This window comes from Trichoplax adhaerens, genomic scaffold, assembly GCF_000150275.1.
Source record: "Trichoplax adhaerens TRIADscaffold_12 genomic scaffold, whole genome shotgun sequence".
Lineage (NCBI taxonomy): Eukaryota > Metazoa > Placozoa > Uniplacotomia > Trichoplacea > Trichoplacidae > Trichoplax > Trichoplax adhaerens.
The window spans coordinates 1,205,451-1,224,298 of record NW_002060954.1 but is presented as its reverse complement, the minus strand read 5'-3'; the positions used below and the strand labels follow the sequence as shown (position 1 = coordinate 1,224,298).

At 31.2% G+C, this 18,848-nt stretch overlaps 1 protein-coding gene across 1 annotated transcript; it reads right to left on the bottom strand.

The window, feature by feature from the left end:
• Positions 1-7,337: 7,337 nt before the first annotated feature.
• TRIADDRAFT_587 (uncharacterized protein) lies at positions 7,338-15,496 on the bottom strand (the record flags this gene model as incomplete). Its single annotated transcript, XM_002115747.1, has 8 exons — positions 7,338-7,765; positions 7,895-8,062; positions 8,427-8,537; positions 8,622-8,752; positions 8,910-8,973; positions 9,191-9,436; positions 12,875-12,950; positions 15,200-15,496. Coding segments are annotated over 8 exons (1,521 nt in total), but the record flags the coding sequence as incomplete, so codon positions are not given.
• Between the last annotated feature and the right edge of the window lie 3,352 nt (positions 15,497-18,848).

Genomic DNA, 18,848 nt, shown 5'->3' with positions numbered 1-18,848 from the left:
CTTATAATCATTATTCTCTACCAGCTGAATTTTCTTACTGCTGTAGTCAAGGTATTACAAATACTATATCTCTTTAAAGAAGCAGTCTTATCAACACTACGATCGTAGCTTAAGAGGATAAGTTGGATAACCACTACATACTTTTCATTGATCAGAAATGTTTGATATCCATGCATCTTAATTTAAAAACTGAGCTAATAACGAAATTGATAGACAGTAATTGAACATTTTGAAGTACTCATCAAATACCACTTACCCCGTGAACGTTGTAATAGAATTATCAGAAGTTCTGTTAGGCTCTTAAATCATTAAACTTTCAACGTTCACTTATAGATTATTAGCCAGAGTAAACCCAGCGTAGCCGGGCTTTTCTACACTAAACGTGTTAGTCTATTACTTCACGCAAAATATCTGTATACACGCCCTAAATTCGCACTTTATGATTCAATTATACAATACATACTATTTTATTAGCCGCATATGCGTAAATGAGTTGATCGTCGCGCGTTCCGTTCGCTTCTCCGACCATAGTTAAAGCAACCTCGTTTGTCGGTGGTGCTCAGTATATGGTCTCTTGAAGGCATCAATTACAATTCAGTATTCGGGCAAATCCATATTCTCCAGAGCGGACTTGAAGCTTTCCACGTATGTGTGAGTGGAGTGCAGCATCTCCTGAAGATCGAGAATATTGTTCTGCTTGACTCCTTTGTTCAGGGCGCACCTTTGATTAGCATAGCTTCTCTGACCCCATCAATAAAGTAGACTTGGATATAAATTAATTCTTCGTTCGGAATGAGTCGAAGACCCCCAATACGGTGATTTACTTGGCCCTGAAGTTCGAAGGTGGTGAAGAACCTGCGATTGGTGAGGTCCTTGTCGTATCCGAAGCTCGCGAACATAAAGGCCGAGTTGTCCTTCCAAATGTTTTCTCAAACATGCTTTGCATCTGATGAATCGTCTGTGAGGAGAGTCTTCAAGGCATCAGGAGGTTCGAGCTTGACTTTGTCTCCTTTGCATGTAACATTATGATCTTATATAGAAGATGCCTAGTATAGTAATATCCTAATATACGAATACTTATCATATACCATTTAAGTACTGTATTGCATTACATTCATAATGTACATCATGGCGACATATAGACGACATGCTATACATATAAAGACATTATCTCAATCTCATCTAAAACCTATAAATACCCTTGTAAGCTAACTCGTTAGTCAGTTCCTACATTCCTGCTATCTCAAATACCTTATCTATAATAACCATATCATTGTTAGCCTATAACTTATATCTCAATAAAATCCTTTATACCTTCTATCATCGTCTACCTTAAAATACTTTACGCTACTTAAAGAAGATATTATTACACTTGGCAGCAGAGGCCTTTGCTTCGCCGGGAAACTTCTTCACTCTGTAATAATTAGGCTCTGTCCATTTTGGAGTTTACCAGCGTGGTAATGAAATCATAAACAAGTCACTGTTGACTCGTGCGTTGCGCACGGTTAATCGCGTCATTTGAAAGTATGTTCGAAAGTAGGTAACGGTAGGCGACAGTGCTCCACCATACAGTTTAATGGTTTAGAGGTTGAAATATTTTTATCAAAGTTCTTTCGCCATTTTAAAGTCGACGAGGACCATCTACACTTAATGCTTATTCCAAAGGTAAGCATAATTTTCACCTCCCACTCTCCGTTTGGACGTGATGCAATTACAAAAAATCGGCTTCTACTTTATGGATATGAATGCTATGGCCCTATAGCATAGTAATAAAAGTAAAAAATGGCTATATTGTTTAAGCTATTCGTATGTCAGAATTAATACCGTTAGTATAATATTCGATTCACGGGGTTACAATTTACTATGCAAAATTTGTACGAGCAGTCGCTTGTAGAATTCTCCTTACTTACCTAGGATTCTTCAAGCTACTTTCTTACTATAACCCTTAGCACCAGACTATAATATCAATAACTAGTCTACTGAACTTTACAAGTGGTACTAGTCCAGTAACGTATCGCGTTGCTGTGGACTGTGATTCATAATGCTGCTTATATTTTTCCTGTAAATACGCGAGTTATGCAATGGTTAACATTAGATAATTACCCAATAGTACAATGTTGCAATTCTGCATTATTCAGCAGCCTATGAACTGTGATATCTCTATTAGCGAAGCAACTGGACATTAAGCTAGTACGAATTAATATGAGCCATAATTGATGGCAATGACAGCTAGCTATAAAGGCCCTCACTCTGTATTAAACAGAGAATAGGAGTGATTACCACAGTATTTAGCATTAGAAAAGTTTGTAATTGAAGAACTATGCAATATAGAGTACAAATTTAGATAAACTAATCAAAGAAATTCCTTGTTATAAACCATTTTTTACAACAAGAATAATGTAGAAACCAATAACGTAGGAATAAATCTATAATTTCATGATACTATTGGAATTGATTGTACACCTAAATTAAATTTTTCACACTGACCTAAATGTCTTTGATTTTACGTTAGTTAACTAACTACGTGTATAGGTTAGAAATTAAACGACCGAATATTATTGTGCAACCTACTAGGCTTAAGTGCTCTTCGGCAACAGTTGCAAGTAATAGTATCGCAAGCTTTCACATTTCCCATGAATTCACGAATCATTTATGGTATACTATTAGGTGGAATTACAGTCTTAAAGGTGCGCACTGTAATCAAATAATCTCATCTACAAGTTCCGGTATAACCTAAAATCTGTTGTAACACAATCATTGCTACAGTAATTCCTACTAAAAGCATGTAATTTCATTCACCAAACAAAGAATTAAACTTTAAATTTGGTGATCTACTCCATACTGCATTTTGCAGTATTTAGCTGTTTATCACTGTATCTTAGACAACGCTTTCTAGAAATCATAGATACTAGTACAAACTCACGTCGCTTTGCTGACTTTTTGCGATAATGTACCCATTTGTTAATAATTAACAGATAGTATTACCATTCGACATTATATATATCCCGGTAATAGCCAGGTACTACTATATTCACAGCTATGCTTGTAGAGTATTACTTTTCAATAATGCATTCACTGATGAAATGCTATATTAAGATTAGTTAATAGTCCAAAGCACATTATGATAACTAATGTACGGTGATGGACATACCAAGTTAAGATTAGCAGGTACTGTAAGATATCGACAGTGTGGTACAATGTCCTTAGTAATGTGGTCAATTCTATACCAATCATTATAGTGTGTTTAAGGAACGCTTGCGTATGCAAGCAAAGCTTGCTCTGTCGATAACTGCTGTTATGAGAAAATGTCACAATCAAAATGGCTGTGTAGGAAACTCTATAAAGATTCTATGTTTATTCAATTTTCATCAGAGTATTACATCAAATCAAAATTGAAAGGCCCAGTAGCCACCCTTGGCGATATAACGAATACTATTTTAAAAATCAGTACTCTGCAGAAATTGCTACCTTAGACGCTATTCGTTTTACATGAAGAAATCTTGAGGTAAAACGTCCTGTAAGAATCTTATACTGACCTATTGAAATGAACCCATAATCAGAGTCATCTAACAGTAGTATAAATACCCCCGCGCTGCTCGTTAGGGTGGGTGGGATAAGCCAGAGAGAATATTTAGTCAAGTTGAACGTTTGGTTGCAGAGATTTTTATTCAATGTTGCAGCGATTAATCCTAAAGTTGCATTTAAACGTATACATATATAAAAATATTCATTACAATTTTCGTCTAATAGCCACGGACCTACTCTAGAATCATATTTGACAATTGTACAACATATTGAAAGAATGGCAGCACTGGTTTTGTAATTATCATTATTAATAAAACTTGCGCCATTGATGACTTAAATAATCAATAAAGGTGACCTTTCAAAAAATTTTAGGTGTAAAACGCATTGTAAACTAGAAGCACCAATCGTTACTACATGAGTAGGTATTATTTTCTACTGCCATTCCTGCTATTGGAAAATCAATCATAAGTATCATTTATAGCTATTGATAGAACTTAATCTTATCTAGTTCAGTCAATATCACCATATACGATACCATAGTAGAGGAAAGTGCAAATACGGCCGTATTAAATCAATTGCATCATTTTATCACGGCTAGAGATAGTTTCTATCTGGTATTATTAAGTGTGATGCTTACAGTTTTTAAGTCATCGATGTTTACGTCCCTATAACTTGTATACCTATATCTATATCATTCTAGATATACTTATTTACATTTAAATACGAAAATTAACCTATAACATCAATTTAATACAAGAATTTCAATATAATAGATGCTAACTGATAGCTAGTAATCATAAATTAACAAATGTTGATATCTTATTTGTTACATTACTAAGATTTATAGAGTTGCTTGATTCTGCCTGAGATTAAACCATAATATAAATATAAATCAAGTTTAACGCAATAATGAATTAGTTGTCGGAAAAGTCATTACCAACGTGAATGGCTTCAAGACTACTGATTATAAGGATTTACAATGGGATAGCTATTATCGTAATTATTATTAAGTTATGTCATCTATTTTAAACTTATGGTCTTTATAAGACATCAAGTAAATGTGCAAAAAGTACAATAGAACAAATTGCTCGTTAAATTATGATAATAAAATGCAGATCGAGTAATAGACATGATCTGATCAGATTTAGCATCATAAAAGTGCTTCGCTACCAATTAAAAGGGAATAAAAATTAAATGAAGGGATTAAGTGAAAAATTATTTCATTAATTCAACTAATCGTCTAGCCCACTTATAGAAGATAAGAAAAATTTTGTGGGCGCATGTTCTATCCATTCGTCCGAAGTCAAAAGATCAAATAAACATTTCAGTCAATTTGGTTATTAATTAAACTTAATTAAGGTATTTTATAGCATCAGTAAGGGTAAAGACAAGATTACTACCGTCGCATCAATATTTTTCTTGTCATAGAATAATCAAGATCAGCTTAGATCAAGTACAGATGAACGAACTGTTAAAACAGCAATATGATAGCTTTCATAAATATGTATATGACTTCTAACATAATATATTATTAAGACTTATTATCTAATATTGCTTTATATAGAAGAAGATAGACGCTATCTATGTCAAACTTAAGTTACTATAATAACTTGATAGCATAGCAGTTCCAATATATAGCCCTGCATCAAATTAATTACTCATGAAGTGGTCATAGGAGTCAAAATTATTATAGCCCTACGTGGTAATCATCATAATAAAATGATCCAAAGCAGAAGGAAATATGAGTGTGTAAAATTACCTAAGGCGAAAGAAATACGATCATTTGCTCGTTATAAACTTCATACAGTACTTCACAGTTATATACAGATACAGTATGTACTGAAATAAGTATGATATTGTATAAGAAAGAAAGGAAAACATATTTAAAATTATAGGAACAGCTTAAAAGAAAAGAGAGTATATCGAATAAGTACTGTTAATCCAAAATACTTCTATAAAATCGGTGTTGAAAAGTATATATGATGTTGTTTATACTTGAAGGCAATTGAGTAATACATCCATTTCTTTTCAGTACGATTACGCGTTAGATGTTGATTTAAGTGTCTTGAGGACGACATAAAGCTAATGTAAAGTAATTATAGCTTGTTATTAATCTAAACTTTGATTTTGCAATGGTCGATACTTATATAATGTTGATTGTAAATTCTTTATGTATTGTATTCAATATTTTCATGATGGCTTGTTTAAGTCTTCCAAGATATCTTAGTATCGGTTAACAGCTTAATGTGCAAATAAAAGCTCAATTAATATTGAAAGAATCGATAGGAAGCATAGATTTATAGATTTTTAATCTTTAATTGGTAATCTTGAGGGCTTCAGTATATATATATATATTTGTTCCATCTTAATTTTTCTGTATCTTATTATTTAAGGCAGTATTTATTTTCTGTAGGCCAATTTGAAGTAAAATAAGAAATTTTAAGTCCACCCAATCGTGCGGGATAAAGCAATATATAGCACCTATTTATACACTATCGATTCTTATTTTTCTTTACTTTATTAACTGAAAAGGTTCCATTTTCATCTCGATTAGTAGAAGTTGGTAACGTAACAAAATCAGGCTGTCTAAACCATTGTCTTGCAGGACGTTGCGATGAATAATTTTCATTAGGCAAAATTGTTGTTGTGCATTGTATCCCATCAAAATCGACTACGCAATCAACAGTTTTGGGATGATAATTTTTCAAACTGTCATCGTCACCTTCCAATATTTTCTTAGCTTTTCTATTTTCTTCTAATTCTACGTCATGTAAACTGATTTCATCTGGACCTATATTCTTGGTCATGCTGCTACCACAACTACTTACACTTTGGTTACGATAGATTGTTATATCGCTATCTTTCCCCAGTTTATTATTACTAGCAATGCTTGTTGAGCTTTCGCTTTTGCTATTGATAAAAACAAAAAAAATTATTAAATTTATAATAATAGCTATATTAATAACTAGCGTTTAGCATCAATCTAATATCAATGATATAAAAATCTTTTTATTGCTTTAATATGGAGAGAAAAACCCTGGATTATATCGGCTACCTTTTTAATTTAGCACTGCTGTTATTGAGCTTATCACAGTTTTGCTTAGCATAGATTTTTTCCGGTCCAAGTTGATTGGGCTGCACAGCGGCACCAGTATTATTCGAAATAACTTTTACAAAATTTTCGGTGACAAAATTTTGGTTATCATCTTTTGGCTTAGCTACTTTTTCTAAAGTTCTTTTGCGATGCGGGCGACATTTAAATAGAATGATTACCACGACTATTAGCAGTAAAGCAGCACCACCAGCAGATGCTAATATTGGTATTAGCAAACTATTGCCTTCTAGTACAATTAACCAGAAGTGGCATTAATTTTTAAATTGGTATACATATCTCCTACTATTATCCAGTTAATTTTTTCAAATATTAAATCAAGATATTCCTTGGATCTCTTACCATTTGTCGCTGCTCCAGAACTTGGTGAATCATCAATAGTAGTAGTTATAGTTTCAGTAATTGCTTTTGAGTCCGTTTCTACAATTTAAGCATGTGTTAAAATATGTCAATTATAGAAATAGGCAAAGCCACCAGTTTGAGGTTTTTGCGTAGATTTATAATCTGTTTAAAATTATGAAAAATAAGTAGCCTTACCTATTGTAGATATTTGAGTTGTTGGCGGCGCCGATGAATAAATAGAATAATTACAGTTCTTACCGCTAAAGCCAGGCATACATGTACAGTCATAATCATCAATAGCATCAATGCATGTACCACCATTAGCACAAGGTTGCGACTGACATTGATCGATATTAGTCTCGCAATTGGATCCAGTAAAATCCGTTGCACACTCGCATTTGTAGCCATTTGAATTAAATTCACGGCAAACACCACCATTGTGGCATGTAACTGTTGCACATAATCCATTAACACGTTGTAATTCGCATATATTTCCATAGTAATCATCGGTACAATTGCATTCATAATCATTAATTAAGTCCACGCACTGGCCTCCATTTAAGCAGTTAATTTCTTCAGTACAATCATTAATATTAGTCTGACATAAGTCGCCAGTAAAGCCACTGAGGCATTGACAGTAATAGCTGCTGAGACCGTCATGACAGCTTGCACCATTTTGACAGGGATGGCTTGCACATTCATTAATATTAACTTCACAGCGTTTACCAGTCAATCCGGTTTGGCAATCACATTTAAAGTCTCCTAATAAGTCGGTACAGTTACCACCTAAGAAGAGATAATATACGGTAAAATATGTGATGTTAACTGTTCGTAGCTCGACTATACTCGAAGCAGAAATAAAATCCAATCTCTAATTCGATTGCTAAAATTGTACGTAGAGATATTTTCATTTACCGTTTCGGCAAGGATTTGATTTACATTCGTTTATTTCAGTCTCGCAATAGTCTCCAGTAAAACCTGTTCGACATTTGCATGAATATTCACCAATGCCATCTATACAGCTTGCACCATTTTTACAGGTGTTATTTACGCATTCATCGATATTGATCTGGCATAACATGCCTTCAAAACCCGATGGACATTCACATCGATACCCATCAACTAGATCCTATCGAAATAATTATATATTTATAAAATACAGTACAATAACCATTTATAACCGATTTATAGCGGATAGCAATGTAAGGCAAATTCAATTCACGGGTTAAGCTTAAAATTTAACGATTTACATTAGTCGTCTTACCACACATTTAGCGTTATTTGTACATTCATGGGAAAGACAGTCATTAATATCTGTAACAAGCAATAAACCAAATCTTACTTTCGCATTTCATAAATAATAATTGATAGTAGTGCCGTATTATTAGATTTAACAGTTAAGTACCAATTTTTTAATTATGCAAATAGGTAGACTTACTTGTTTCACAGTCTCGTCCAGTAAATCCCGGAGGACACATACAAGAGTAGTTTCCTGGTGAAGTATTACTACATGTTGCTCCATTATGGCATGGTGAATGATTTTGACAGAAATTTTTATCTATAAAAAATTTACATAAATTTATCATAAATTTGAGCATATGGCTTTGATTACATTTGTTATCTATGTGTATCATTCCCTTACCTTTATCGCAGTAAACGCCTCCCCAACCAGCATCACAATCACAATCGTTCGGCTTTTGGCAAGAACCATGAACACAGTTAGGATCTGGGATACATTGTTGGCATGTCGGCCCAGTCCATCCCGCACCACAACTATAATTTTATTACATCAATCCAATAATTAGAAAAAAACTACTCTTGCTATAGGTGGTCGTTATTCTGTTTAAAGATATGGAGTTAGTAGACTAAATAATGGGACTAGGACATCTAGTATTGCTCTTACAAGAAACTTGTGTTTTAAATCCTTTACCTGCATTTATTGGGTACAATACATGCTCCATGTCCTCCTTCGATACAACCTTCTGGACATTCAACTAGAAACAGAAGATAACGTGTCAATATCGATATCGATATTGTATGCATCTTTTCATCATAATTTTAATGCATACAAATTTATTACTATGCCGTATAGGCTTAAATATGGCCTTTAAAATATAAAACGTCAGATTTTTTAACTTAACTTAAGATTTACTGAAATTAATGTTTACATATTAGTTGTCCTAGATAATGCTACAAGATAGTAAACCTTACTTTCTTCACAAAATTTGCCTTTCCAACCAGGTAAACATTCTTTCTGTCCTTTATCATTACATGTATAATGGCCTAACAGGTCATTGCGTGGTGTGCATGCAATATCGCAGCCAGGTCCATAATAGTGACGATCACAAACCAATCGATATTCGAAAGCCATTTCAACATGACCATTGGTTGTTTCTCGTTCATTCCACCCTGCCCCGCTGTAGATTGCATCGCGATATTCAACTTTGTCAATGGTATCTACAATGATGGTAGTTCAGAATAAAATTATACTACTATCATTTTATGATCAGATTGCGAAGGTAATTACGTAAGATGCAGATTCATTTCAGTAGTTAGCATTGATAGTTAAATATCGTAGATTTATTATCCTTCTAATATTATACTTGTGATTACTATAATTTAATAATCACTTTGCTAATGTTTCAAGATCTATACGCAGGTTAAATTTATACTAATATTTTAGCTCCGTCTATTTTGGAATTTACGGATGCATCTACCCGAACATGATAATCATCCAGTGTTGATACTGAATAAAGACTAAATGATTCTAGATTTACTATGAGATATTAATTAGTTTTGAAAACTTTATATCACGTGTCATCATCTATTCTATCCGACCGGTGTTACCATAGTAACACCTTTGAAAACCATTAGGAATCCGATAGCGCTGGCATTAATGTCAAGAAGTTGTATGTAAAAATTATAAAAACTTATCAAGCATATCCTAACCCTGTCTTTAGTATACACTAGAAGTAAATTGGTGTTAACTTTAAATTGTCTACTACAAAATGATTCTACAGAAATATCATGATATTATTCCAGCTATAGTTAGATTTGATTCGAATAATGAGAATGTATGAAAATTATCATAGGCTACGAAGATGTATATTAGATCATCACGGTAATTATAAACTCGAAAGATAAGTCATTGTATATGAGAAAAATGATACGACGATGCAGGTACAGTTGTATACTGTGTGTTAATCGGAGTACAGCTATACTGTCATTAGTTTGAAAGTTAAAATAGCCTTTGATGCGGCGTGGAAATTGCAAATCAAAATTATCGTAAAACGTCAGCTGGCAATTCTTTATAATCTATTGTTGATTCAATGTCAGCTGTTTTCTCTGTAACAATAGCGTAATTCACGTCAAATTGATAATCTTTTACAATAGTTTTATTCAAATTAAAGTTGAACAGGTGTGAAGGACAGCGGAAGCGTCACTAGATGCATCCAAACACTAATTTGTTTTGATTAATTAATCTTCAGGACGTTAAATGGAAAGAAATAAGACTTTTTAAAATCAAGACGATGATGATGCATTAATTAACAATATTATCTTCAAAATAAATCAAAACCATGGCAAAAGTAGTCATTAGGGTAGAGGATAAATAATATATGGTGATAATCAAAATTTTTACTTACAATCGAGAACTCCAGAGTAACTGCGCTAATATTCTAAATATCAGCTAGCAAGTGCTTAATCTTACGGATATTTACCATATTTTTAGCTAATTTCTTATCAAATATTCAAGATTACAAGTAAAATATTCACATGGTGTGGGTGGTAAACAGAAATGTAAACTATTCAATGGCGATACAAATAAAATAGTTGAGTTGCGATTTATGATCGAATAAAGATGATCGGTTATTAAACACTAGAAATGCTACTTGATAGGGTGATAACGCAGAGTATGTACTTTGTATTCCTAGGTTAACATTCCTAAGAATACAACTTGATAAAATAACCAATTAAAAGAAACATTGGTTAAATCGAATAACAAAAATTAAATCAACTTAATAGACCGTAATTGGCAATCAATCTAACTTAAACGATTAACGTAACGTGTAGTTGATATACACTAGCAAATTGAAGGATATTAATGAATATTATCTAGCATCCTTTCTTGATTGTACATATTGCTTGAATTGCACGAACTTTTAGCTTATATCGTTCACTACCTTACTTGCTAGCTTATAGTAATTTTCTCTGCCATTTTTTGTCACATGCTTATAATTCAAACTAATACATATTTCATAATTAAAGAGACTAAATTTTGCGATGAGAACATTCCCATATTAATCTTATTGTAATTTAGAAAAAAATAATCATGAGCACTATATGTTCATCATTGATCGAGAATATAAGCCGTAAACTTGTATGACAGTTACTTGAGGACCATATTCATCAAAATAGAAAACTTACTACTTACTAAGTTTATAATGTTTGTTTGTAATATAAAATTCGCTAATTATACTAGATATTCCCAATAGCACACTGGCGATTTTTACTATTTCAGTTATGATTATTACTTGTCTCTTTTCATTTTTATCGCAAGCGATTATAAATTGATATTAGAAGATCGTATAATTTCTTGTTTAATCACTTTTCAAGGCATTTAGCAGTAAATTTAAGAAATAAATATGTTTATTAATAATATGCTATTCTGTCCTAGTATTTTCACTACACAATTCAAACTATGCGAAATCTATTGCCTAAAAACTAAATTAATTTTATTCCTTGCATACGTATACAGTGAATTAAGAGTCGGATGTCAATGCTATAATAAAGTATATAGGGAAAAGGACGGAAAAACGAAATTAGCGCGGTAGATGAGGACTAAAGAGTGACCTAATAGAATATAATAATTATATTGTCTTAAGCGATTGTCTGATTTGAAATGCTAGCCTTCCCAATGGACATCTGTTGACTATTGTATAATAGTATAATTATGATCATTAATCGAAAAAATAATATCAAGTATGCAGTATTATTATTATCGTGTGTAGCTGGTAGAGAAAATTCAATTTGCTAAGTATATTGAATTTACCATTAATAATACCAACTCTTAATATTAAACAAATACTTTTGTCCGAATTATTAATGTTAACGACAATTGATCAATATTTCCTGTCCGAATCAAGTACTAAACATTCAGTGAGAGAAATATCCGTCAATCTAATTGTCTATATAAATGAATTTCGATCACAAATATTTAAATTTTCAGGATACTAATGTAATAGTTTGTGACGGCTAAGTTATTACTTATTGCAGTAATATTTTACATTATCTGTAATAAAATCTTAGATGTTTGTCTATACTCGTATACATAATTTATACTGTATTCATAATTTGATCGAATATAGAATTAATGAACTTGTTCATGACCGTAATACTAGGGAAATTAGATGCATTCAACTATTTATAAGAAAATATATGGGCATTCGCTAGAAATTTTAAATTCAACTGGATTTAAAGTAAATGATCTTTCGCTACCAACGTGTTACTCTTATTAAATTAAATTAAAATTATCCATATCATGAATGAATATTTAGCATCATCAATATAGTATTGTGATTCATGAAAGTGATGCATCTCCAACGTAGTATAAGGAAAGCCAATAAAACATCAACATTAATATTTATCAAAGCAAATCGTAACTTATATTCTATTAAACAATAATAGTTGGGTATCTCTAGACTATTGTCAACTGGATTGTTCTGACGTAAAATATAGAAATAAAGTCATTAAAAGACCGAAGTTAAATTGAGCGATAACGATGAACAATAAGTTTTCAACCGATTATAAAAATATTCAATAGGTGATAATAGACGTCAATTGTATTCGAATTGAACTTGAAAGCTAACAAATAACATCAACAACAACATACAACACCAAATTGATGATTTGACATACCGGATTTAAGTGATGATTTCTTATTTAATGCTTCGACAACAAGGATAAATGCACCCTATAAATAATAACGTATTAAATTTTTTCATCAATATTATTGTAATTGAAAATAATTAGTATTAAAATTTTTCATGATGCAAACCAATAATCAATGGCCTCTATCAGTTAATTTTACAAGATAAAAGAATGTTGGTATTCTAATGGAATAAGTACAAAAATCCGTACAAAACTCATATAAGCAGTCTAATTATTATGCTGTACAAAAATCAGCGTCCATATGGTAGAATTAAGATCACTCATTGATTTAATACATGATATGCGATTGTATCTCCTCTATACTTTTTTTACTTATCTAAAAGTCGTATTCTAAACGGACACAATACAAATTGTGCAGCTGTCGCAAAACCTCCTAATCAAGTCAAGTTGGGAAAATGACAGGATTTCTGGCCATAATGATATAAAATAATAATTGTAGCATGATCGGTTAATTTTGTGCATCTACTTTAATCAAATGAAATATGAGTGAAAGTTTTTCATTCTCCTCCCAAAATTGAAAGTATGCTAAATGGGTAGAGTTACATTATTTTCCTCTGTAACTTGGAAGTATGCAAGGAATTCTGACTACACAGTAAGTTGAATTATCAGAATTAACATCTAATTGGCAGGAGGATTCAAATAATTGAGCTCACGAAAATAGCATTCGTAATAAGAACAGATTACAGTACGTTGGATAACTGGAAGCGAAAAAATATCTACTCGGTCTTAACAGCTAAATTAGCGAACAGAAACATAATTTTAACATCACGAGAATAAAAAATACCCTAACTATTAATATAAATAATAATTTTTTTCTTATGTAGAATAATAAATAATTCAATTTTTGGCCAATTTATGATGTATTGAAAGCGATTACGTCTACTTTTTATCATTAGTCGAAATAATAGGTAATACCTACCAAAGAATAGTTAGAGGTGTTGTTTTGGTAGCAGGAAAAACAACGATAACTTATTTTGCAAAATTATCAGGGAGAAAGAATTGATTTCCGATCAAACAATAATTCATGTTTTGCTTAAATACGTATTTGTAATTCTAATTCGAACTAATTTATTGAATGATAAATAGTACTGTAAGTACGTATAGATTTGTTACGGTCAATTTTAAGAACAACCAAAACAGATGTATTTCTTCCGAATTTTTTAAACTGATCTTTCTCCTATTCGATTTTGATTTCCTTAAGTTATAGTCTAGATATATTGCTATTGATCATCTTAATGAAAATAACAAACAATTAAAAGGAATGTTTGTAGACATGATTGCGGCTATGATAATGAAAGACTCATAAATGATTCACTCGAGAATACGAACATTTTCGCCGGTATAGGACATGGTACTAATTAAAAACTAAGCTAATAATAAAATAAGACGGCTTTTGTCTATTCGTCATATATAATATCATAGCTAGAATAAATTGATTGAAACCAGCTGTAGTACTTTGTGTCATAAGTAAGAGCATATTTAGGAAAGAGTTATAGGAAACCATATTCTTAGAGTTTCATATGAATATGAAACTTATTATAATATGCAATTCTGCCTCAGAATAAGACTAAGACTTACAACTTTATAAAAAAAGGATCATAAATGGAAATACTCATATGAAGTAGGTTCTATTCTAAATGGCTACAATGTGGGAGGGAATTAACATTAGCCTAAATAAAAAAGACGGGATAGTGAATGATAGGATAGTTCATACTCTCCGCCATAAACAGATATTAGAGTAAGATTCCTAATTATTTTTAAAATCGTAGCTGAAATGAATGTAGGCGAATATCACGTACAGTGCTGTACTAGACATTTACACTGCAAAACCAATTTAAACAAACGTGATCTTGACTATTTACCCCAAGGAACAAAATTATGAAAACTTTCACCGAATCGAAGAGAACCACAATAACAAAGTAGAAGGACAAATAGATAAGCTGAAATATACGTTTGATTATGAATGCAGAATGTAGCGGTTCAAGCATGCAAAATACTTATTGATACGTATAGTTTGTAGTCGCACATACACGTATTTTTACAAACATATATATTTATGAATTAGTTTATATATTGAAAGGATTAGAGTTGAGTATTAATTTTTTGTTGTTGATATGTTGTTTGGGGGTGGATAGGAAGGAAATTTTGTAAAAGAAAAGAAATTAAAATTTGTGATTGAATTTAGACTATCACAAATCATCAATACCTATTGTAATAAGCGGATAATTTAGATAAAAATTAACACATAAACTAACATATTTATGGACTTACCGGCCATGTAAAATTAAAGTGGATTGATATTGGATTATGAAAATTATCTTTTAACTTTCCAGCGCGCAAAGTAAATGAATTTTCACCTAATACCGGAGTTGTTACGTTGCCAAAACCACACATACCATCGCTGCTATCTACTTGATCGCGTAAACATATCTTAAAAAATGTTTGACATGGCTCAGAGCATGTTCCGCCATGTATTAAATCACCATGGCAGCATTTCTTAGCTGCTGTTAATCCCAACTGGTTGGTGATAGAATTTAATTTAAATTGGAAAGTCCCTACCGATTCTACGGGCTAAAATTATATGAGAACGAAAAGAAATAAATATACAAATAACAACATCTAATTCAACTTCCTTTAATCAAAATTTTGCTACACTGATGCATCTACCCTAAGAGTGCTTATCTATAAAGAATTCGCAATATTTTTCGATACTTCAGCGTAAAATAAATACTATACAACTGGTTAATATTATATTTAAATTTTACACGTATAGTCTCACAGTTAGAATTTTATCCACCTCTGGCAATGATACAATGAAAACTTTAATAATAATCTATAGGGTCATTTTTAATAAATGTAAAATTATTCTCTTTATCTGATGATAGAAAATTTCTACAATACAGAGTAAATGGAAATATGAATATCAATTTTTAGTGAAAAGTACTATAAAGCATTTGAGTTTATGATAGAAACTTGAGTTGCTGACAATTTATGTGACCTATTTTTAATTTATCCAGAGTAAAGGTATTAAAACCCATTCTAGCCGATAGTGGAAATTAAATGGGACATTATGTGCGTTGATTGATAGTCAAATATCTTCTATTGACATATTGTACTGTTTGCTTGCTTTTTATCTACAAGTTTTAAATTGTAATAAAAATTCAAAAATGATATTAACAGAGCTAGGTATTTTTATCATACAATGTTTTAAGGCTAAAATGAAGCACTAATAACTATTGATGCATTCCAACTGAAATATCGGAGACTCTAGACAACTTATATTTGTTAAGAGTGTGAGTTGCAAGATCCACTTCCATATGGATTCTTAATGAAAATTATAATACTGATAATTATATTTAAAAGATAGAATTGGTTTTCTTTCTGATAGAAAGACATCAATAAGTAAATTATATTTATACATATCAAATTATATCAATTATATTAAATATTCAAACTTTTATGCAAAGTTTACATATAGAAGTAAACTTTCTATCAAAAGGATGAGAATGTCATCTGTATTTTAATCTACATAATATATTTAATTTCAGTAATCAAAAAGCGAACTGAATATAAATCTTGCACCTTAGACGAAGGAGAAAGAAAGGTTGAGGATTAATTGATAACGTTTAAACTGTCAATAGACTGTCTAGAGCATAACGGATATAATTTATCCGTCTATGTCTAAAGAGAGACATTGGTATATAACTTTGAGAGAATACAAATACTTAAATTGTACACTATATTTCCTATAGATACCCTACAGTATTCGCATTTTAACAAAATGAAAGTATAAAAGTATCTATTCTATCCTAGAAGAAAGACATAAAGACGTTTCATCGGCAGACTTCAGTTGTATTCTTAAAACAAAATAAAAGGCTATAGCCTTTTATTTTGATGTCCAGATCGTTACTAGTAGTATACTACTAGTAACGATCTGGACGTCAATTACGAAAAATAACTCTAAATCTGCTCGTATAATTTACTTTAAATATCATCAGCTTCAAATATACTGTACTAATTTATCTGTAAATTTCCACTAATACTGTATACTGCTATTAAATAATTTACATCAATTATGATCATTGCAGTTATTCCGCATTATTATCGATGCATAAAGGGTAATAAGATTACCACATAAGGTCAAATCTGTACTACGATGGATAATTGGTAAATTGGACTTTACAGTCTAACGCTAATGAGAAAAGGAACAATATTATTAATGTTCTATCAATAATAAAATACAATACACTCTCACGTCTTGATTGAAATGGAATAAGGTTTTGTATAATTAAATAGAACGATTGTATTTCGTCTATCTATCTTCGATGTAAAATTATGAACAGTTAATGTAATTGCAAGATATCAGAAATGATTCATCATATTAATATGTATCGCAAGAAATAATTCTGGTACATGAACGATTGAGGTTATAAAAGTGAAAGCATAACACCGGCTTGTTAGAGGTCGTAGAAATCGATGAATTATTCTCTTCAATAAAAAGAATCGAATTTATGCTAAACAATTTAATAGACAGTGATAAAAATACTTAAAGAGATTGCACAGCAATTAAGAGAAAATACACTGGCAATATTTGAACTTGTCTAAGGATAAAGTTATATGTTTGTATTATGGTCCGTAATTGCATTGAAAATATACGAGAAATAGAGAGATAGACAACAGCCTACCCTTATTTCATCTATTTTTTCTAATCTTTAGTTATAATTAATTCGCTGATATTTTTCGTTATTTATGCTTTAAAAATTTCATAATTGAAGAATGTGTCGAAAATTAGGTCAACCATCGATATTGATGGAATGGGTATAGAGTGCTATCAACTTTAAGTTCAACGAGGAATACGCTTGTTAACGAATAGACTTACCGTATTGAAATTCAGCAGCATTAACAATACCAAGCTAGATGAGATAAATGTTATCGACAATGATAGGCACTTCATCTTGATTGAATTATTGGAAAATGGAACTTAGCAATCAATCGAAGCAAATTTGAACTAGACAGTCTTTCTATTGAAATTTTGTCTAGATTTAAACGGAATACCAGCTATTTTAATCGATAGCTTAAATTTTTTTAATCAATTTTTCGCTATCGGTAATGTTCTGTAAAAAGAATAAAGAAAGCAATCAGGGACAATTTAGTAAATGAAGAAAAACTGATTAAGAGGCCGAAAGTAAAGACTAAGAAAATATATTTTGATGAATCGATGATTACAAGACACTAATATCAAGTATAGAGAGCTTCTTTAAAATTGTTTGATGTAATATGGCGAAATTTAAATTCAAGATAAATAGTGAATACTTTCTAACCCAATACGAATTCGATCCCAAGAGTAGAATCTAGCAAAGACTTTCCGTTTATATTATAATTGAAATATGATCGTGTAATATGATGATGATAGTATTACAAATATAACAATTTATAGAATGCATCTGTATTTAAATGATGATGATAAGTTGTTGTCTGATCGACATTAAAAAGTATCGAGGGAAAATTAATTAAAAATCTCAGCCAAGCTTTAAAAACGGAGTCAATACAAAAAGAAAAATTAAAATAAAAATCGATTGTAAGGAAAACTTGTACAATTTAATTGTCATCGGCGCTTTAATATTGTTTCAATGGTAAAAGAAGTTATTGAAATACATGAAAATATTCCTATGATGACTGTGTAGTCATTTCGATTGGATGACAACAACTTAATACAGTGACTACCATTAAATCAATACACTACAAGATAGAATAAATCAAAAATTATAGTTTTTTTATATATCAAAATAGCATAACACTATTTTAATCATCGTGATTTGTAACTCAGTTGTGGAAACTCTAAAGGTTATAAAGTAAATGACTATAATGCACTATTGATGTGGTATGATATTTTAGGGCATTAATAACATGCATCTTTGTC